Source organism: Malaclemys terrapin, chromosome 2, assembly GCF_027887155.1.
Source record: "Malaclemys terrapin pileata isolate rMalTer1 chromosome 2, rMalTer1.hap1, whole genome shotgun sequence".
NCBI lineage: Eukaryota > Metazoa > Chordata > Testudines > Emydidae > Malaclemys > Malaclemys terrapin.
Genome location: NC_071506.1, coordinates 133748506 through 133771727, shown reverse-complemented (window position 1 = coordinate 133771727; position 23222 = coordinate 133748506). Strand labels below are relative to the sequence as shown.

Genomic DNA, 23222 nt, shown 5'->3' with positions numbered 1-23222 from the left:
ATTCAGCAAACCACTTAAGTACATTTTTAATGCCAAGTATGTGCTTAAGTTCCACTGATATCAATGGGACATTAGCACATGCTTAAATGTAAACATGTGCTTTGGTAAACCAGGCCCAGTGGGCTCGTGCCAGAATACTGAATTGGGCACCTCTCCAAAGTTTGGATTCAGATCAGAATCTGGGTCTGAGCTCTGTATTTCACGCCCAAATAGCTAGATAGCCAGCTGCAAAATTCATATCCAGCTCTTCATTTGGATATTAAACTTCCCCCCTCCAAAATGCCTGGGTGCTTAGGTCCATCTCTATTCATTCATTTTATCTGCATTTATACCAACACTTTGCATGGTACCACATTTTATAGTATTCCTGTTTTGCCGGAGCTCAGACTAGATGAACATAACAATCTCTTTTGTCCTTAAAAACCTATAGGTGAAATGCTAGCCCCTTTGAAGTCAGTGGCAAAACTCCCGTTGACTTCAACGGGGCCAGGGCTTCACCCTATCAATTTGTGAATATTACAACTCACTGTCTGAAATGACAAAACTAGGACCCTTATAGACTGCATCTCTGGTTATCTTTGTAAACAAGTTTCTGGGTACAAATTCTTCTGGCATATTTAGAAATAGAAGTGGAAAAGGACATGATATGTACGTGAGTAACTGAGCATTGTCATTATTCTTCCGTTTCAGCAGTTTGGTTTGACGCCATGTTGAGAATTTGTCCAAGGTGGTGCCGGCTGAAGAATTCACAGTGAACGGATCCCCAGCTGACCAGATTTCTAGACCAATCAAAGCCACATGAATGTTTATGGCTTTATAAACCTGCAGTAAGGAGAGATCATGGACAGAAGAAGTAAGAAGAAGTAAGTGAATAACGTAGCTGAAGTCGACGTACTTAGATCGACTTACCGTGGTGTCTTCACCGCAGTGAGTTGACTGCTGCCGCTCCCCTGTCGACTCTGCTTGCGCCTCTCGTGGTGCTTGAGTACAAGAGTCGACGGGAGAGGGCTCGGGGGTCGATTTATTGCGTCTAGACTAGACGCGATAAATCGATCCCTGCTGGATCGATCGCTGCCCACCGATCTGGCCGGTAGTGTAGACATACCCTAAGTAACTTCTAATTTTTTCGGACAGCCGGGACTTATTCTGATAACATTTGGTCATTTCTAAAACTAGATGAACTTTTCTGAATTCTGAAATTCCAATGAAGTTTTGAAACTTAAAAAAAAAACAGAAAAAATATGATTTTTCTTAATTCCACCTCTTCCCCCTTCCCTCCCCCCTCCCCAATTTTTTGGACCAACTGAAGAAACTGTCAAAATAAGTCCCATTTTGGAATTGCAGCAGCATATTTAAAGAAATTACAATCTTAAGAGAGGAAAAAATGTGGAAATTTTTCACACCTTCTTTTTAATGAATTCTAATCAGTTCTTTGTAACAATTGCTAAGACACTGACACCATAAACCCTTCCTTAAAATATTTGATTTAGGTATGTAATTCTTTCTCCCTCACTTCTGAACATACAGCAGGGGATATTATAGACATGTGGCATTCATTCGGGACTAGATCTCTAGCTGCTGTGCTAGTAAGGCTCCTCTAAGAGCAGTATAATACATGGGGCATTAATGTAAATGAGCATCAGGCACATGGAGTTGAATGAGATCGATTTATCATATGCTTAAAGTTAAGCACATGCATAAGCATTTGGAGGATTGGAGCCTAACTGTATAAAAATGCAGTCTATAAGAAACTTGGCATAGAGTTTCCTCTTAAGGAAGAATTTTCTTTGAAAATTTGATGGAAATTGAAAGGTTTTGTGAGGAGCTGGTCTTTTAATTTAAAAAAAAAAAAGACCTTTGTAGCATTTATTATAATTTTGCCTTTTACATGAGCATGGATTGCCACTGACTTGACCTCGTGTAGTAAGTTGCTTGAGTGCAAAGATGGTGTAAGCCACTATGTTGATTTGGCAGCATTTCATACCCCCTTTTCACTGCTGTGAATAAAATGTGCAAGGCATGGAGCAGTAAAGAATCAGATCCAGTGTCGACAGTTGTTTTCAGCCAAATCATTGTGGACTATGAGAAAAAATTCATTAGTTTGATATCATGGTTCTGTTGCTTTTATAGATGTGAAGGCACAGATTCTCCTTTCATTTTTTCCATCTGATCCTTTATTTCTGCTTTATTCACTTTCATAAATGCCAGCAGATCTGATTTTCTTCATTCTTTTCTAGGTGTAATTACAGAAAACTCCCGAGATTGCAAAACTTAATCAATTCTGTAGCATTTTTACTTAATAATAACACAGCTTACCATGTTGATGTAATTGATTATTTCAAAAACCCGTGTTCTTATACTCGTCATGTTGCGGTTGTACTTCCTATACTGCAAAAATAAATATGAAAGCATCAGTAACAGGATAAGGGGAAAAAATAAAACAATGATTGGGGAAAAATGACCTGAAACATTTCAAATAAAACTGCACCACAAATTAGTGGTCTTTGTTAAAGTGAAATGAAGGTATTAGTATAGCAACTGATCTCAGTTTACTATTTATCTCCTGTTCGTATCATATTGTATATTTCAAATCCCTCACATTGTATGATATTCATCCCTTGCAGAGGGAGAGCACAAGGCCTACTGAAGTCCCCCCTCTTATGCTCTATTTTGTGCATTTAAGTGAGACTTCAGTGGTGCATAGGCCTTGTATTGCCTGTCTGCACAGCAGTGAATTTCACCCCTTAGTTGTTGAGATGTGAATAGCTATTTGAGAGCAGATGGTGATGTTAAGAACATAAGAGTTGCCATACTGAGTCAGACCATGGTTCATCTTGTCCAGGTGGGGTGACCATATGTCCCGATTTTACAGGGACAGTCTGATTTTTGGGTCTTTTTCTGCTCCTATTACCCCCCACCCCCTGTCCCGATTTTTCACACTTGCTATCTGGTCACCCTATGTCCAGGACCCTGTCTCCAACAGTGGTCTGTAGCAGAGCTTCAGTGGGAGTGTACAAAACGGCAATTATGAAGTGATTTCTTCAACTGTCTTCAACTCCCAGCTTCTGGCAGTCAGAGGTTTAGGGTCACTCTGAGCCTAGCGTTATGTCTCTGACCATCTTGGCTAATAGCCATTGATGGACCCATCTTCCATGAACTTATCCAGTTCTTTGTTGAATCCAGTTATACTTTTGGCCATCACAATATTCCATGGCAGCGAGTTCCACAGGGTAAATGTTCATTTTAGGGTGACCAGATGTCCCGATTTTATAGGGACAGTCCTGATTTTGGGGCCTTTTTCTTATATAGGCTCCTATTACTCCCCACCCCCGTCCCGATTTTTCACACTTGCTGTCTGGTCACCCTAGTTCATTTTGTGGAAAAAATACTTCCTCTCGGTTTTATTAAACCTGCTGCCTATTCATTTAATCAGGTGCCCCCTAGTTTTTGTATCATGTGAAAGAGTAAACAGCACTTCTCCATTCACTTTTTTTGCACCATTCATGATTTTGTAGACCTCAATCATATTCCCCCTTATTTATCTCTTTTCTACATACACCTACACGCAGCACTATAGGTACTGCAGCCCGCAACACCTACTGTACTGTAATCACAATAGTGTAGGTTGAGAATTTAAGGCTCAGGGACTAGGCCCCAAATCCTGTCCCTCATTCTTGTTTTTCTTTGTCAAATAACAGCCGTTCTAGATATTAAGCCAGGTCTTCAGCTGATGTAAATCAGCATAGTGCCATTGAAATTAATGCTGAGTTACACCAGCTATGGATCTGACCTATTATTTTTAATGCACAGTGCCTAGAGACTAGGATGACCAGCACCTGTAAACATCTAGTGGTACGTCTACACTGCAGCTGGGAGCGAGTCTCCCAGCCCAGGCAGACAGAATTGTGCTAGTGGAGTTTAAGCTAAATATCAGTGTGAACTTCATGATTTGGACTGCGGCTTAGGCTCTCAAGCCTAGGAGGTCTGGTGGGCTTACTCTAAGGGGCCTGCAAACACTTATTATCAGGTGTAGCATTACCATAAGTGTTTATTAATATGAAATCATTGGCATTAGTCCTCATAATAAACACGAAGGGCTTGATCCAAAGCCCATTAAAGTCAGTGGAAAGACTTTCCTTGATTTCAATTGGCTTTGGATTGGGCTTTACATCTGGTAGTGTTTTGTGTGCTAAAATAGAAGGTACACACCCCAGGCCTGATTCTGATCACAACCGAAATCCACTTTTCACCACTGATTTCAGTTGGTTTAATTCTGATTGACACAAGTGCAAGTGAGGAAGAATCAGATTTGTAGAGTGTTAGAGGATGCTGTACAAAGGTGACAAAGTAGCCTCAACTCATACAGATCTGAGTTTCTTCCTGTCTTTTTAGGGTCTGGTTTACATTAAAGCCCCTTTACACTGTTCTGGCAGAATAAGGAGCCTTAGACTAGGTGTAAAGTAAAGTTCCACTCACTCTAAGGCCCCTTTCCACTGGGGTGGAAAGGGGCCTTAGTACAAATGAGAGTGAGGCCCTTAGAATCTAAAAAAAAAACAAAAAAACGGTAATAGCAGGTTTTATGAAAATTAGTTTAAAAGAGATTGCTCCTGGACTGATGTCAAGTTTCTGCCTTTGGCAAATATTTAAGGCTGAGTAAACTTCCCCCTGAAAACTGGGACATATGATGGAAGTGTCATACTTTCACAACACCAAATATAGTAATGTTCTTAGAAAATATGCTGATGGGGGGGAAAAAAGAAGAAACGACGATTTGGAAAAAAAATTGTTCTAGTTTTTGTTCATTATTTTTCATGCCAAGATGATTCGCCTTTCCTGGTACTGCGCTGTTTTAGTTAATGGAAACACATTCATCCGTGATGTAGCTTCCGAGTGTTGGGTCCAGTGGATGAGAGGAGCATGAATGTGAGGAGATGAGAGGAGCATGAATCAGTAAGCATGAAAGTGTCTATCAGAAATATTATCAGCTGTGGACCTGATCCTGCAAACACAGGTTGCTTAACTTTAAGCCCATTGGTTGCAATCGAGACTACTCTTGTGCTTGAAGTTTAGCACGTATTTGTTTGCAGGATCAGGGCCTTTTTATAATATCCATATTTTACCTACACAGCAGGTTGTGTAACCGATCAGCTACGATTCTCTCGTATTCAAAATCTCCTTCTTTATTTGCAAACCTCTCCTGGCCCATAAATACTTTTGGTGGCCATAACTCTCTCTGCTCCTCTCCATATTCCCTCTGCTCAGGTGAGCCCCAAATCTTTGAAATGCTGCTGAAAATACTTGTTAAAGGTATTAGGGACGAGATGGTGGTCAGGATCACACAGGCTAATGAGCTGATCCTACACGCTATTCTGCACATGTGGACCCCTGTGCTTCCACAGAGTCCCACTGAGGCAGGGGCGGCTCCAGGTACCAGCGCACCAAGCGTGTGCCTGGGGCGGCAAGCTGCGGGGGGCGGCCTGCCGGTCCCTGCGAGGGCGGCAGTCAGGCAGCCTTTGGCGGTATGACTGTGGGAGGTCTGCCGGTCCCGCGGTTTTGGCGCCAGTTCGGCAGCGGGTACGCCGAAGGTGCGAGACTGGCAGACCTCCCGCAAGCATGTCGCCGAATCCGCGTTACCAGCGGACCTCCTGCAGGCATGCCGCTGAAGGCTGCCTGACTGCAGTGCTTGGGGCGGCAAAATACATAGAGCTGCCCCTGCACTGAGATAGATGGGGGTTCCACCTGGGCACAGTGATTTGCTTGTGTGGAGCAGCTTGTGGGATCAGGGTCAAAGTGTGTCATGTGGCTGGTCCACATTGAGGGTGACAGCCTCCTACTACTACCAGCTAGCTCATATGATATCCTGCCCTGTGCCTCTTAAAGGCACAGCACAGAACCTGCAGCTCAGGGGGACGGAGAAGACTATGGTGGCTAAGTCACCTTCGGGTCCTGCCTGCTCCAGGACGCCTGATATAATGTAGATAGCCCTGGGGGTCTGTCTCAGTTATGGCAGCCTTGCCTGGGATTCTGCAGCCCCTGCCCCAGCACGCCCCATAAGCTAGGGCTTAAGAAGGATCTTCAGAGGACAGACTTACAGCTGTCTCCCTCAGTGCCTGCTCTAGGGGAATCCTCGCATAGCTAGAACTGGGGATTTTAGGTCTTCTTCATTCCACTGTAGCGCTCTTATGTGGTGCAACTGGGGATGGCATGTGGGTTAGGCTCTGACACTAGTTGCAGGGCAACAGAGATCCAGGCCATACACGTATATTGTCATCCAAAAAATGTCAATGTGTTGACGAACATTTTCCAATCAGTCTTACTCGAGATCTATATTTGGCTGTCCATTGTGAATTTCAAATCTTCATAGGGCAGGATCTTCCTTGCTCAAAGTTGGCTTAACTCTGCCCACCGCTAAAGTCAAGGATAATACTCCCATTTATCTCAATGGGAGCACAGTTAGACCAGTGCTGAGTGCTTTGAAAAATTAAATCCATAGTTGTTGTTGTAAAGGTAAAATGAAAAATGTTTGTCTGAATACTCACCGCAGCATTGTCTACAACTATGTAGACTTCGACATACTTCTTTGCTTTCAGGTATTCCTGTTTCTAAGAAAAATATTTTGCAAAATATTGTTAGGACCTGTTCCAATCTGCCCCCTTTAGATTCAAGAAGAATATTTTATAATCATATAATCTCTCTCTCTCTAAATTACTGAGAGTGGAAATGCTGTCATCCCCATTTTACACTTGAGAAGCTCAGGGTCAGATTTTCAAAGGTATTTAGGTGCCTAAAGATGCAGACAGGCACCTAGTAGAATTTACAAAAGCACCTAAGTCAGTTAGGTGCATAACTTCCATTGATATTGTTTGGCACCTAAGTCTCATTGACTAAGCCTAAATACCTTCGTAAATCTAGCCCATAGTTCTTTTTAAAATGAAATTAATTAAATTTTGGCCTTAGATCAATGTGCAACTCATATTGACCAATAATATTCAAACCTGTAGTGGGTGAACTCAATCCATTGATTCCCCATTGGCAATTGCATGCTTGTATCTGCAGGCAGAATTTGCCTTTATTTGTGTTTAAAGCTGCCTGCTACTATGTTAATTAACGTTGCACAATACTAATGAAAGATAAATTGGGTTGCCTCCAGCTGTGTACAGGTTTCAACAGCATGAGTCACATTTCAGATCTGTGATTTCATATTAAAAATGTGTACCTGTCAAGGCCACATTTTCAAAATGCCTCCAAAAATGTGTGTGCAAACTGTGCCATTTCCATGTGGAAAATGTGCATTTGCAGATGCAATATTTGCACATTAAATTTGGGGCATTTGATGTGTAATTTGGATGGAACTGCGCATTTTTCATGCATAGGGACTGATTCTGATGTAAAGGAGCTGTAACTGAGGATCAGGCCCGTGGTTACAGAAGCTGACTTTAGGATTTTATCTGTACTGCTTTAAAACTAAATTAGCTGAAAACGGATAATATTTTCCTCCCTTTCTAAGCTGTGGGTCCCAATTAAAACAACAAAGTGTAGCAACCTGCATGGAACTTGGAGGGAGGAGCACAGGTTGCAGGAGAGAAGTGTTCAGAGCAGGCACCAGGAGTCAGTCTGTGTGCACATGGCTAGAATGCTAGTCACAGTTGCAGAATCTCTATAAATAGGTGCTTTAATGAAGAACCTATTTAGTCTTACAAGCACGTAATTCTCTTGTGGAGTTACCCAGCACAGACAACATGAAACACAGATTGCCTCTATTCCAGCAATAGCATGGTGAATCCCTAACTACACCTAAGATCCTGTCTCACATTGCCCTTCTGGGTAGGAATAATTGATTATTTATTTTCAAAATATGGTGTAATTCACCACTTTATGCCAGAATCACAAAACTAATTCTCAGAAATGTTCTTAGTGATTTAGTTTATCTTCAGGTCGGTACTCACTTCCAGACTGGTGCTGGATCTAGAGGACTTTTTGATGGGATCTTCTAATTCCCACGTAGTGTTGGTTACGCCGCAAGTTTTTGGGCCTTCAACATCTTCCAGGTTTTCATATTTAAAGACTGCATGTTCCTCGCTGTCTGTGAGCTTCAGGGGTTGGATAAGGTATCTTTGACCATGGGTCTTGAAATATCCTCTATGAAACATTTTTTTAAAACCTTCAGATTAGAATGAAGGTGAGGATCTTTGAGAATCCATAGGATTTTATCAGAATAATGATGACTCACATTTGTGAAGCACTTTTCTCCCCTAGTATAAGGATCACACTACACACTAGTGTAATGGTACATAGTAGAATTTTAACAGCCCTCAGATACAATATACAACAGGAAGTAAAAAATGCCATGACAAACTGAAATTCTAGGGGAAATTAGGTTAGAAAAGTAAAACTACTCAAACTGGAATTAAGCCAGTGGAACAGAATTTTGTTCATGACTTTTATACTGATAAGATCTGACCAGAAAATGGAATTTTGATTCCATGGGAAATTTGATATTTTGGCGTTTGTGTTCATCCTAATTCAAGAAGAAAAGATTAAAATTATGCAGAACTTTTATTTTTAATATTTTAATTGGAAATGTCAAAATGTTTTGTTTTGACATTTGTGATCAAAATAAAATGTTTTCACATTCCAAAATCAGAAGGTTTCATTTCAGTGTGTTAACATGAAACAAAACATTCAGACAGAGAATTCTGCTGAAATCAATCTTTCCCAGAAAATTTCTGTGTGGATGAAACCCCATTTTCTGATGGAAAAATATTCCTTTGAAAATTGTTTGACTAATGTTCCCAGCCCTTCAAATTGTGCAATGGAATCTTTAATGGTTACAAAAGGACAGATCTTTGAATTGATTGTCTCGTGCAAAAGACTGGATCTCCATCAACACAGCTCCACCTAACACCATATTCAAGCACTGGTTCAGCATTGAATGAGAAGATTCAGCATTTCCTGCTGAAGCATCAACATAACTTCCTACTACAGCACATCGGTGTTCCTTTAGTTTCCTATCTAGTATTAGAACCAGAGTGAAAATATGCCTTTGCACCCCCTCCAAACAATTGCTGATACCCTCTAGCTTTTTCTTATCCTTTTCCCTTTTCTTTATAAACAGTTTTCTTCAGAAGGAGATCTATAGGATAACTACTCAGACCCATTCTCATAGTGATTTCCAGGGGTGGCTCTATGTTTCTTGCCACCCCAAGCACGGCAGTCAGGCGGCCTTTGGCGGCACGCCTGCGGGAGGTCCGCTGGTCACGGCGACCGGCAGGCCGCCCCCCGCGGCTTGCCGCCCCAGGCACACGCTTGCTGCGCTGGTGCCTGGAGCCGCCCCTGGTTATTTCACGCTTATAAAGCTAAACCTTTGAGATCTTACTGATTCATAGCACTGGCTGCAACTGTGACTGTAAATAAAGAGCAAGTGAACAAAAAGCCTTGTAGATTAAAAAGTACATTCTTGTATCATTTCACTGTGAAGACCATTAGCAACAATCTTACTTCAAACCACTGCAGGCACTGATGCTTGCTTCTGAGTCATTATCATTTTGGATGTGACCGTCGTAAAAACAGTGGTCCTGTTAGGAAGCAATGATAAATTGTCATATTGGGCCAGATCTTCAGCTGGTGTGAACTGGCTTAGCTCCAATTACATCCGTAGCATTATGTCATGTTACATTATCTGCGGATATGTCCCATTTGGAGATTATAATTTTTCTCTGAATAGTGTAGTTTTTGTTTTATATCAAATCTGAGTTACGGTGTTCTGGTCAGAAAGGAGACTGGTACCCCTTCCACCATCCACTTTCATTGCATATGCTTTCAAAAGGAAATTGTGACCTGTGGTACCTCCTGCTTGAAATGGAAATAGAGGGTGACAATTCCCAGGTTAGTTACAGCAGCTCTGTTGTTGGTCTGTTGGCACAAAGGTGCCCTAACTTTGGCAAGTCTAACCAGCACAGGCTTTCCCTTCCATAGAAGAATCTTCCAGTGGATTACAGTTGCCAAGTTTATTTGCCTTCTGTTGGCCTGATTCAGCAAAGCACTTTTTCATGTACTTAACTTTAAACATGTGTTTCCCATGTTCTCAAAGTTAAGCATGTGCTTAAATGTGGAATAGGGTTAGGATTACCCCTGTATTTAAAGTTAAGCACATGCTTAAGTGCTTTGCAGAATCAGGGGTCAGATTATGTTCTTTCAGTATGACCCCAATGCAGGAAAGCACTTAATTATGTGCTTAACTTTAACACGATTAAGTCTTGTCAAGTCCCATTGAAGCTAGGCCATTAAGAATATGCTTAAAAGTGAACATGTGCTTGAGGATAAAATTTTCAAAGATGCCCAGGTGATTTAAGAACCTAACTTCCAATAGAGCCACGTGGGTTCAATGGGATGCCTAAGTCACTTGGGTACTTTTGAAAATGTTACCCTAACTACTTTCTTGAATACGGGCTTGTGAAATGGCATTTAAACCCACATACAAATGTACTTCTTTTATTGCTCATGGATGCTGGGTTTCACATTACGGTTTAACATCCATTCATCATGATATGTCAGCTTCTTTACAATGAAAGAATCATTGACGAAAGGAACATTATTAGAGAAAATAATGAACAATTGCTGTACACTTCATGCTGATGCAAGGAAACCTGAAAAACGTTTAACCACCGAGCAGTATGAGCAAAGGTGGAATTCCTCAGTCATACAGCATGTCAGATGTCTGTGCAGCATGCCTTGTTTGGAATAATCTTTAACCAAATGCAAACTTCCATTTGGTGAGAGAAATAAATAGAACAATGAGGAATGGCCTCTGTAATATTAAGAGGAGAAATCCTGAAGTCCTTACACAGATTTTACCCATCCAAATTCTATTGTTACTCTCCAGGACAAAGAATATTTATTTCTGCATTTAAAATTGTAATTGTTAAAAAAACATACAATGAACAATGGCTTAAAATAGAGGAGTTTTGTAGTTCAGTGGGTCAAGACCCACAGACATACAGTTAATTAAAAAAAAAAAAGAACTTGTACAGTGACTGCCTTTGTGCTTATAACTGAGTAACTGATTGGTCATGGTCCAAGGAAGCCATCTGGTATAACCTGTAATACATTTTAATGCATCTGCTGTGTGGGTGGGAGGCAGAGTACGTGTGTGAGTGAAGGTGTGTTTATCTGAATTCATGATCTCACTGAGATTAGGCTCTTTAAATGAATAACATTGCTCCTTTTGTGAAACTAAGTTATGCATACAGAGCCATAGAATGTTTAGTCTCAGTGGGCCCCATTCCCTTTCCTCCGGGAATTCCAGCAGGTCAGGAGATGTGTTCATAAGCTATAGACATGAAAAATGTTTTCTTTGTTATAAAGAAAGCTATGGTTCGGATTCTCAAGTGGTGTAAATCAGTGCAGTTCCATTGAGGTCAAGAAACACAGCCTCAATCACTCATTCATGAAGGCGAGTGAAACTATGTCAATTTATACAAGCTTAGGATCTGGACCTATATCTTCCATTAAAGAGTGGATTGTGCTGTTGCTACTATGCCGGTGAATCCCACATGGAACACCATGTGATTACAGATTTGTAGAAGAGCCTTCGTATGTTACCTTGATCTGAGGGCTTGTTGTCACTTCTCGACCCTCATGTGAGTAATGAGTTTCAGAGTAGTCCTTGGCAAATAGATCCCTGGAAAGAATACAATGGGCCTGTTATTCCAGCTAATAATGATGCTGGAGTAATCAAGGGAAGAAGTAATTACATAATGAGCTTCAAACCATTTTTTAAACACTAGCATGCATACTGGTGTTATTTTTAGCATCAAAAGACTAGAGAATTAAGGCCGCTGAACAGTTAGGCCTCTTCACAACCCTTATCCAAACAAAGGGAGATTTCTAAAGTCAACCCAAAGCCCATTCATTGTATTAATATAAAATAACTTCCTGAGAGTAAAAGACTATACCATTTTTAAATACATACACGGACCTGATTCTTTCTTGGGCTACACCTTGGATAGTCATTTGTGCCAGTTCAAAGTGAGTGTGAAACGCTACTATTCTGATGTGTTCGTGCTTTCCACCCACTTTGACTAACATGCAGAGCAATGGAAGATCTGGCTCATCTATGTACAAGACACACCCACATATAGAGATTGAACAATACTTTCCATTATTACCCTCTGTTTCCAGTTATTTATAACTTTGTCAAACTTTAACCCGTGGGGATGAAATTGTCCACACTTGGTTTGTAGTTGAGGCTGATTTTTTTTCACTGTAAGTATAGCTACATTTAGAAAGACATACATATAGGTGTAGATACAGAAATAGAAAACACTAATTGGTCCTGCTTTGAGCAGGGGGTTGGACTAGATGACCTCCTGAGGTCCCTTCCAACCCTGATATTCTGTGATTCTATGTGGACATGATATCCCTGGAATACATTTTTTTAATTCGGCAACCACTGAATACACTGCATTCATTTTGCATTCAGACTTGCTTGCATGCACACTGATCACCAATGACTCAATCTTGCAAGTTTCTGAGCACTCTGGTCCCAGTCCACAAAAGCACTGAAACAGATGCTTAATTTAAAGTAACCAGAGCAGTCCCACAGAAGTCAGTCGTGAATTGGGGCCCAATTCACTTCAGCTAGTACTAATGTTCCAAACCTCTATGAGCAATTTCGACGGATCACCATCTTTTTAAAGAAAGGAAGCTAACACAAAAAGGCTTCCCAATTCCTCTTCCTCTGCTCCCTTCAAATAGTTTGATTAGATTAAAGCAGGGACTAACATTTATTTATTGTTTCTGTTTCTATTTCTATTTCTGATACATTTAATATAAACCGATTGCCACTTTAAGGCATATTTACACAATCTTTAAAAACACGCCACTTAAAACGGACCTAAATTGACACAACATCAAACATAAAAGGAGGGTGGTGAAACACTGGAATGCGTTACCTAGGGAGGTGGTGGAGTCTCCTTCCTTGGAGGTTTTTAAGGCCCGGCTTGACAAAGCCCTGGCTGGGATGATTTAGCTGGGAATTGGTCCTGCTTTGAGCAGAGGGTTGGACTAGATGACCTCTTGAGGTCCCTTCCAACTCTGATATTCTATGATTCTATGATAAAGAATTCAAAAGACACACCCAGCCAGTGCAAAATAACAATTACACGTTATTTCATGTTTGCTCTGTATGATCCGATAGTGTTCTGATATTCTCTGTTTTGTATTATAGCCTCTTCTCTATGTACCTTGCATATACTATATGTATAGGCTAAGCTTCTAAGGCCAGGATGTGTTTCTTATTTTGCAATATTAATTCAGAACCCAGTAAGATTTAGAAGTCTGATCATTTGTAAAATGTCAGGACGACTTCTTATTATTACTATTATAATATTTTTCATTCTGAGAGAGCCTAAGTACCTGCAAACAGGAATCAAAGCTGCAGGAATGTCGTTACAATCACAACAAATGTCTTATATCTGTTTTGGAGTTTTGTCATGCTAGCCAGGCTCTGCTATAGTGCCACTGATTCTATTCTATTCTATTAAGGCTCTTATTCTGCTGCCATCATTATGATATCTGAGAGTTAAAATTTCAGATACACCCATCTCTTAGGATCCTAAGTCCCATTTGCTTTTAGAAACTGTATCCTCAGTGCTGTATAGTACCTCTTTCCAGTGACCTGGGTGATAGAGAGTGATAATGTTATAAGAAAAGAAATTGAACTTACTTATTTTTTTCTAGATGAAGTATCACTTTCTCGCCGTTGACTTTAATTTCATATTGCATCCTGTCGTCATATCTTGCCTGCAAATATTTGAGTGTCATAATGTCGATAGCAATAAGCACCAACCTCACTGTGAATTTACTGGTCTTGAGATGCCAACACCAACTCTGCCACGACAGTAAACCCGCTCGCAGTTCTAGACTAAGCATCAGTTTTTAAATGACTTCAATAAATTGAACTCTAAAATCTAAAGTCTGCTCTCAAAGGTACATGTACAGCTCTGCTGACTTCCATAAGAGTCTCTACTTCGCTTAAGACCCAATTCTGGAAAGCACTCAAGCACATGCTTAACTTTAAGCATGTGAATAATCCCATCCCTATTAATCCAAGCACCTAAGCATGATCTTAACTTTAAGCATATGAATTGTCTTAGTTGAACTCAGTGGTATGTTATATCCCTTTCCCGTACCCTTTATCTGTCTTGTCTATTTAGATTGTAAACTTTTCAGGGCAGGGACTATCTACTACTCAGTTTATGCAGTGCCTAACACAATAGGCACTTGGTGGATCACTAGGCACTATCTCAATAATAGTAATAATTATTAAAGTGCTTAAAGTTAAGCATGTGCTTATGCTCTCCTTTGTTGGGGCCTTTATCCATAGATCTCAAAGTACTTTATAAAGTACAGCAAGTCTCACTACCCCATTTGACAGATGGAGAAAGAGAGACCAAGAGAAGTTAAGTGACTTACTCAACATCCCCCAGCAGGTTGGTAGCAGAGCTAGGAGTAGAACTCTGTCCTGAACCCTCTGATTTGTTCCACCTCCACCCAAAGGTAGATTTGAGGGTGTGGCTGTGCTGCATACTTTGGATCTAAAACTCAACACCCTGAAATGCTAGGTGCTTCGGTTCTACTGTTTTCCACTATCCACCGAGCTCTACTTTTGAGCAAAAAGTGCCACTAATGCCAACTAATGAGTTGGTTTACACTGTGAATAAATGTATGGTCATGAACTAGGAGGAGACTCACCAATCACATTTAGACTTTGCCACCTACTTTTACTGTGAGACTATCATGGCCTGCCCTTGCAGGGGAATGGATTCAATAGTATGATCTGATGTCTGGATCTAACTTGTCTTGAAAGTTAAGTACACTCTGATCCAAGACAAAACTATCCCATTCCCATGCAAACAAATAAAAAATGCCTCCTTTATTACCCCATTGTTGGGATTTTGATTTCCTGCTACATCTCTTTTATGTAACGTGTGTAGTTTTTGTGGATATACCACTTCATAGTCCTTCACCCCAGGTAATTCCCTTCGTGCAGTCCCTAGGGGAAACAAAAAGATTTGTCAAAACAAATGTATTTATTTTTTAAAATTCCACAGTTTCTAAATGCTGTATCATTTTATTTAATTTTCATGCAATTCATAGAATCCTATTCTAGCACTGCACGATTTCGTTTTTTCACAGAAATAGTTCCAGTTAATCCTCCTCCTGTAGCATGTTTCACCTATTCTATTTTACTGGGTGTGATTATGTGCATGTGATAGTTGAAAACTTTTCTCTTTTCTGCTTTTGATTGTCGTCTTTTTCTCTCCTTTTGTTCAGTCCTCTCCTACTCCCTGCTCCCACTTTTTATTGGGGTTTTATATAGGAGTATGGAATATGTTTTGTTCCTTATAAGAACACTTCATACCAGCTGTTTTGTGATCAATATAGTTGTGTAGAAGGATGTTTGTAGGAGAAAGAGTGGTTCGGAGATTTTAAAGCCAGAAGGGACCATTACGATCAGCTAATCTGGCTTCCTGCATAATACAGTCCAAGTGATATTGGCCACAGGAAGGAACTGTAAGAGATGGCAGCAGTGATATCAGACCCTTAGACGGAGGGAGTGCCCATCATTGGTTGATTGGATTCATAGTCTGTGTTTGTAGTTAGCCCCTCAGCTGCTGCTAGAATATCCCGGGACAGCAACAGCCATATTGGCTTTTTTCTCATCTTCAGCTGGCCAAGAGGTTGCAGCTATCTCTTCTGGAAGCAGAATTGATGACCACCACGTTTCCTTAGAACTGAGCTTCCATATTGCATTCCTCGTGCGGAAACTATACCCAGTCCATAGCACAAGCAGGTGGGCGCCACAGGGTGCTGAAACCAAATGCAACACTGGATTGTGCGGCCAAAATTTTCAAAAGTGACTAGTGATTTTTTGGTGCCTTGGATTTTGGGTGTCCAACCTGCAGCAACCTTAGAGGGCCTGATTTTCATTAAGGGCTAAGCAAACGTGCTCTGAAAATCAGGCCCTGCTAAAACATCTGTCTCAAGTTGAGCATTGGAAAAATTGGACACTAATCTCTTTTGAAAATTTAGCCTGAACTCATTAATATTAATAGCCTGGGCTGAGACTGCACCTTTCTCTTGAGGATATCAAAGCATTTTCCGTGCATGGTTAATTCTCATAACACCGGCGTGAGACAGGTATTTTTATTAGCCCTATTTTATAGGTGGGTAAACTTAGGCATAGAAAGGGTAAGTAAGTTGCATAGTGAGTCAGTGGCAGAGCTGAGAATAAACCCCAAGAGGCTAGATGGCTAGGCGTGTGATCTAACCATTTTTCTCTGCCCCTTCTCACTTGAGTAAGTTGGAAAATTTCCATCAACATGTCTTTTTTTCCTATGGAAAATGGCTTGTTGATGAAACAGAAATTTTTGCCAAAAAAGTTCTGGTTTTGTCCCCAAAAAAGAGGGTTTTCACTGAAAACATGAAAATCTGAATCTTTGTATGCCAAAATCAGAAAAATTTCAAAGGGAACTATCCTAGGGAAAAATACATTTCACAGACCGCATACAGATGCTTGCATACTAGAAGTATCAGTTGGTAGAATATGGATATTTTATCCAGCAAAGCGTATGTATTAGTATGGTCAAATCTCATTAATTACCTCCTCTTTAGGCTATTTAAATGTTCTACGGATTCACACAAAAGCCCTGTAGATATCCAAGACCAGAGTGAGTTAAATGCTAAAAGGCCCTGAGGCTATGAAACTTTGGTCATGACTGACTGACAGCACACTTCACTGTGAACAGCTGTGCACAGCACTACTCATCATGCCAGAATACAAGAAAACCAGTTAGGTAATCAGGGAACCTCATGGTTAGTCAGTACATCAGCATGTGCACATTTTGCAATACCCAGCAGTTGTCTCCTGTGCCTGTGCCATTATTCCATGGGAGAGCTGCAGTCTGTATTAAGGGTCAGATTGTACTTTGATAGGCACCTGCCCACACTGGGGCCATTTCAGAGCTGCATCAACTAGTGTTAGCTCGAGGGTAGATAGTTCTTTGGGGCAGGTGCATCCGGCTGTCCCAGGGACTGGTGAGTAGGTGTGGGTGGGGATTGTGTTAAGGAAGGTGCAATAAGTTACCCTTCTCCCCTTGCCCTCCCCCGCCCACCCCGTGCATCTGGCTATCTTCACTGGTTGATGTGCAGATGGGAGCAGGACCATGGCTCTTTTTGGGTGGATTGCAACCAAATGGGTGATAGCAAGGAGTTAACCATGAGCTGAGGAAGGCCCGGGGGCTTCAATTGTACCTTCCCTATGCAGAGCCGGCTCCTCATTCCTTCTCTTGCTCCCCTTGTGCTATCACGATCTAGCCCTAGTCATGTTGCCAGTGCTTTTTTGCCAGTGTGTGTTTTCTGTCCTACCTGAAGAGCAAAATTCTCCTCTCAGGGCTCTCAAATCTCTATTGGGTATAATGCTGAGCTCAGCGCAAGGGTAGGAGAGCAGATTGCATTTCAGATGGGCATTGTGGATTTGGCTGTGGGAGCCCAGCCCTTATTAAATTATTAGCTAAGCCTGTAGATCTGGCTAGATGTGATCTTGCTTCTAGATCCCTCTGTCGACAAACTCAGACCTTGGAGCAGTGCACAGAAGAAAGACTGGGACAGAGCATCTGTTTCAAGGCGCATGAGTGTTTTTGAAAAATCTGACCTATTTCATGTGAACAGACTAATTTCTGATTGTTTCTGAGTGGGAGGAATATAAATAGAATTTCCACTCAGGCTGCACAGGATTTGTGGCACCTGTGTGTCTTTTATGCACTAGGGCCAGCTAAAGTCTGTTTACTCTAAATATTATTCCATCATGCTGTACACCGGCCTCTGCTGAGTAACCCCATGATCTTAACTCTGGGCTCACTCCTCCAACCTTCTGTACAACCCATTTATTGCATTATATCTGAGGCCCCAATGCAAGAAAGCACTTAAGCCCATACTTAAATGTAAGTCCAATGGGACATAAGCACATGCTTAAGTATTGTCCTAAATAGAAATGCTTTCTTGAATCAGGATCTAACTTAGTTTTTAATCTCTTTGCAGCAGAGAACTTGTACGTATTGGGTAGCATCTAGCATACCATTAGGTACGATTAGCATATTACATAATAGCTGTAACAGACCAGTTGCATAGGGGCCTTCAGGAAGAACTTGATTGTTCTGGATTGCTACTGATTCCTTTGTGATGTTGATCATTACTAGACATATGTGGGTATATACACGAGTCAATCTATCTTCCTATCCCAGGTGGCTGCTGTGAATCTTTTACTCCTGTATTATTTCCATCTACCATGATCTCCCTTTCAACAAGCTTTGAGAGAGCAGAAGCCATATGACTGATGCACTGGACCAGCGGTTCTCAAACTGTGGGTCGGGACCCCAAAGTGGGTTTGAATGGGGTCACCAGGGCTGGTATTAGACTTGCTGGAGCCAGGGCCTGAGCCTCACCACCCAGGGCCAAAGCCCGAGCCCAACCACACAGGGTGTCGGGGCTCAGGTTACAGGCTCCCAGCCTGTGGCTGAAGCCTTGGGCTTTGGCTTTGCCCATTTCAGGGTGGCAGGGCTCGGGCTTTGGACCCCCTTCCTAGGGTCCGGTCGTAATTTTTGTTGTCAGAAGGGGGTCGCAGTGCAATGAAGTTTGAGAACCCCTGGTCTAAACTATTCCAGAGAAGATCTAGCTTTGTGTCCTCTGGACACTATTCTGTATTCACAGAACAAACAGCTCAGCTAAAACTGCTGGCATTTATTCACTTTACTTTATGAGGCAATTAGAAATAGTCTCACAATGGAAGGGAAGGCCCCTTTATCATTCCCAGCAGAAAGAGGATGCACCTGGCCCCAGAGTGTTCTGGGCCAATGGGCAATATGTCTCCTAGTTTTTGCATTGCTGCTGCTACAAGCAGTTGCCAGGCTGCGAAAATATTTGGTAGCCAAAAATGTTCTCTTGTGCTGCCTTCTGAGCAATATTAGCCATTGCATTTGCAAAGTGATCGGAAGGTAAATGGCTGTACAGTGCCCACTACTTCAGGTATGGAACAATGACTAATACTGGTACCACTGCGGTTCAGCCTATCCTAGCTGCTGGATCTGGATCAGAGTATTACGGTTACTCTGCACCTGTTAGATCTCCATATCCGTATAGCTTCTTTGTCACCAATCCAGAACTGAGTCATGAAATATTCTCTAATATCTATGGTAACAGCTGCTCTTGTTTTCCAAGCTGCTCTTGTTCCCTCATCCTCTAATCCAGCGGTTCTCAAACTGTGGGTCGGGACCCCAAAGTGGATCACGACCCTGTTTTAATAGGGTCACCAGGTTTGGAGTTAGACTGTCTGGGACCCGGGGCTGAAGCCCAAGCCCGAATCCCCTGCCTGGGGTCAGACTTCGGCTTCAGCTGAGGGCGGCAGGGCTCAGGTTACAAGCCCCACACCTGGGGATGAAGCCCTGGGGTTTCAGCTTTGGCCCCCCGCTTGGATGGGCTCACGCTTCAGTCCCCCCTCCTGGGATCGTGTAGTAATTATTGTTGTCAGAATGGGGATCGCAGTGCAATGAAGTTTGAGAACCCCTGCTCTCGATGACAGCCACTCTCCTGTTTTGGACAGATCGTGCCCAGTGTGGGTCATACACTAGTATCAGTATGATGTGGTGTGAAAGCTCTTGATATCCCTGTCTGGAGCATGGAGCCACATCCAGAATCCATTAGGATCACTAGAGTGAGAGGGCATTAGGATCTGCAGAACTAGAATCCGGGTGTGGAGCTCCTGGGTCCAAATTGGAATGAAAACAAAAAAAATTCAAAGTTTCCCACAAAATGATTTTGGGGAAGGGGGGGGGAATTGTTTTGCACCAATCAAAACATTCCATTGTGTTAAAGTTGAAATGTTTTGCTCTGATTTTTGACTTTTTAAAATGTTATGTTGTATCATAATTTATAATATAAAATAAAATACATTTTGAAATGAAAAGTCATTTCAATGCATACCTTCAAAATGCTTTGTTCTGAAAAGGTCAAAATGCTTCATTTCAACTTTTGTTTTTAAAAAACTGAAACTTTGTTGAAATTGACACATTGCCATGAAAAGTTTCTATTTCAATGACATTTTTGACCCCTTGTGGCTGGTGGCATTTGAAATGGACTGGGCAAAGCACTGGAAAATGTGCTGGAGGTAGGGAACATACATGTACATGATGGAGGTGGCAGGAGAGACATCTTGGATGACCCAAATGGCCTTTTTCCATCTCGCCTTGTGTACGTGGATATGTTGTATGTCTGTCTGTTTAGTAGTGAAGTATGTGGTAGAGCAGTGGTCGGCAACCTTTGAGAAGTGGTGTGACGAGTCTTCATTTATTCACTCTAATTTAAGGTTTCGCGTGTCAGCAATACATTTTAACATTTTTAGAAGGTCTCTTTCTATAGGTCTATAATATATAACTCAACTATTATTGTATGTAAAGTAAATAAGGTTTTTAAAATATTTAAGAATCTTCATTTAAAATTAAATTAAAATGCAGAGCCTACCAGACTGGTGGCCAGGACCCGGGCAGTGTGAGTGCCACTGAAAATCAGCTTGCATGGTGCCTTTGGCACGTGTGCCATAGGTTGCCTACCCCTCTGGTAGAGGTATTGTGGTAGTGAAGAGCTTACTAAGGGTAAGAAGAGTTTTTCAACTTCTGCACATGAAGAACATCAGTGTATCACGACCTGATTTTCAGAGGTGCTCGCACATGTGACTTCCCTTGAAGGTGTTCAGAGTCCCAGAAAATCAGATTCTATCCTTGAGATATCACAAGGCCTATGTACCGCATAAGGCCCCTTTAATCCTGTTGCCTGGGGGTGAATTTCACCCTAAGGGACAAATTTTCAAGGGTTCATCACCTACATTTGGGACCAGAATTTCAAAAATAGGTCAGCTCCTATTTTAATCACATAAATAAAGGCCAGGTTTTCCTAAGCGCTCAGGACCCAGCATCTCCCATTGTGACACTTGTAGATAGATTTTCAAAAGAGCTCAGCACCCAACGAATGTTACTTTCTATGGGTCTGATTTTGCAGCTACTCCATTTGAGAAGTAAATAGTTTCCTTATGTAAATAGTTTCAGTGAAATCAATGGGTCTCTTCAGTGAATAATGTGAGCGAGCACTAATCAGAGAATATGAGTTCCTGAAACAGCCCCTAGCTTGACTTTGTCTAAAATAGGAAAAGTGGTTGAGTGGTGTTAGTAAAATCAACCTAACCAAAACTTCCTATTGCAGATTCACAGTAACGCCTTTAGCTTGATTTTTAGCAAGTCAAATTACAGGCTCGATTGCTCAAGTTAGGTTGGGTTTAGCTAGGTAGCCTGATCTAAACCTGACCTTTTCTCTAGTCGAGACAAGCCTTACAGTTTAATACCTTTGGTATGTATTTCATATGAGGATTTTTAGCTACAAGATTCTGGGTGTGTTAAGTAGGCAGTTATATTTTGTTCTGTTTCTAATAGTTTTCCTAGAGTCAGTTCTTCAGAGTAAATGTACAGTGTCATCTTGTTTTGCTTCAGGCATGATTTTAACTCAGTTTTTTCTGAGCAAGAAATGTATTCTGGATCTGTTACAACAGGTAAAATATTGGTGATAAGGCATAAATAAATACTGCAATTTCCCAACCATCTTAAATCAGGAATTAACACCACTAGTTAGTGTGGATCTACACATGAAAACGAAATCTGTTTGATCAAGATATATAAAGTCTCAAGGGGAAGATTTTCAGAACTCTTCACAAGAAAATGCATATAATTCCATACACAAATCTGTTTAATTCTGTACATAATATGTGTGTGCACTGAAGACAATTACATGTCCAAGTGACCATGAATTGCATGTGCGAATATTTGTGCATGTCGTGGTCTGAAAATCTGCTCCTGATTCAAATAGCAAGCAAGCAAGCAAGAATACACTCAAAAACTAATGTATAGCACCTCATATAGAATATGGTTAAATAATTATACTTACTTAATATTGAAAGGATTTAATATATAATTATTTAATCATATTCTGAGTGATCTCAAGGTATTATCCTGGTGCTGCATAAATATATGTTTATCATTCTATTTCAATTGCAAGTAGACGACTTCTGTTCATTTAATTCCAATAAAATTATTTCTTTTACAATTAAAATGTTGTAAATGCAACAAATTAGCCAAGTTGAATAAATTCTCTCACAATTGTCGAAAAATGGTTTTCTCACTTCCTCAGAACAAACTTGTTCCAAGTCTTGAGTCAATCTTTGTCCAGTTTAGTCAATCGGGTAAAATGTTTTCTTTACTAATCTGCCTTTCTCAAGAATTTTAATGATTACTTTTTAACTTTAGTAGTGAAACAAAAACCTCTATATTCAGCAACGCCATTGTCTTCAAGTGACTTCATTTGGTGTGAGTACAACAAATGAAATCATGGTTCTTCAGTATCAGCCACCTGTTAATAATTAAAAACTCATAAAAGCTATAGAAACGTATTTGTCACTGTACTTAGCAGCGATTTGATAAAAGGGGAAAAAACTTACCTCGGTGTTGAGAAAGGAGCAAAGCTGTAGAAATCAGAAGTACTTTAATCATGTCAGCTAAGCCTGGAAAGCGGTCTCCTTGCTTGGAAAAAGACTGGCCTCTAGCTTCTTCCTACTTTAACCTGCCCTGCCTTCTGCAGTGAAGGAGGGAGACTGGGTCCTTCAGCTTTATTCTTGTTCCTACATGAGGAAGTGTTTACTAAAGGTGTTGCACAATTTTCAAGTTACAGCAATGCCACTACATGCGGAAGTTCCTGCCAGTTAGTTGGTGTCACTTGAATTGTGATATACTGATTGCTTTTTTCAAATGATTTCACAGAGCTACTGCCTCTCACCAAAGGGACTGGAATTGTCCGAAGGCTCTTTTTTAGTTTAGCCTGGCTGGTAGAAAACAAACATGGCAGCTTACAATGCAGGGGGCTTTTCTTTTTATGCCGTTAGAGTTGGGATTATATGTATGTTCATGCCTTTACATGTAAATACGGGGTTAGGGAAGAGAGGATCAGAGACTGTGGAATGTTGAGCACCTTATACTTCCATGGAGAATTAAAGATATGCAATGGATTTCAGCACCACAAAGATTTCAGGTCCTGACTTATCACCATTTAATCAATGTGAATTTCAG

General features: G+C 41.1%; 1 protein-coding gene across 1 annotated transcript in view; it reads right to left on the bottom strand.

The window, feature by feature from the left end:
* LOC128831407 (zinc metalloproteinase-disintegrin-like ohanin) overlaps positions 1-22776 on the bottom strand; it is a 44975-nt gene extending 22199 nt beyond the window's left edge. The window contains exons 1-9 of the mRNA XM_054017756.1: positions 22598-22776; positions 14943-15055; positions 13727-13803; positions 11602-11680; positions 9499-9575; positions 7947-8139; positions 6540-6602; positions 2317-2388; positions 653-822 (exon numbers count right to left, since the gene is read on the bottom strand). Coding sequence (XP_053873731.1) covers positions 653-822; positions 2317-2388; positions 6540-6602; positions 7947-8139; positions 9499-9575; positions 11602-11680; positions 13727-13803; positions 14943-15055; positions 22598-22649 — 896 coding nt within the window. The 5' untranslated portion in view covers positions 22650-22776. The remainder of the gene's footprint in view (positions 1-652; positions 823-2316; positions 2389-6539; positions 6603-7946; positions 8140-9498; positions 9576-11601; positions 11681-13726; positions 13804-14942; positions 15056-22597) is intronic.
* Between the last annotated feature and the right edge of the window lie 446 nt (positions 22777-23222).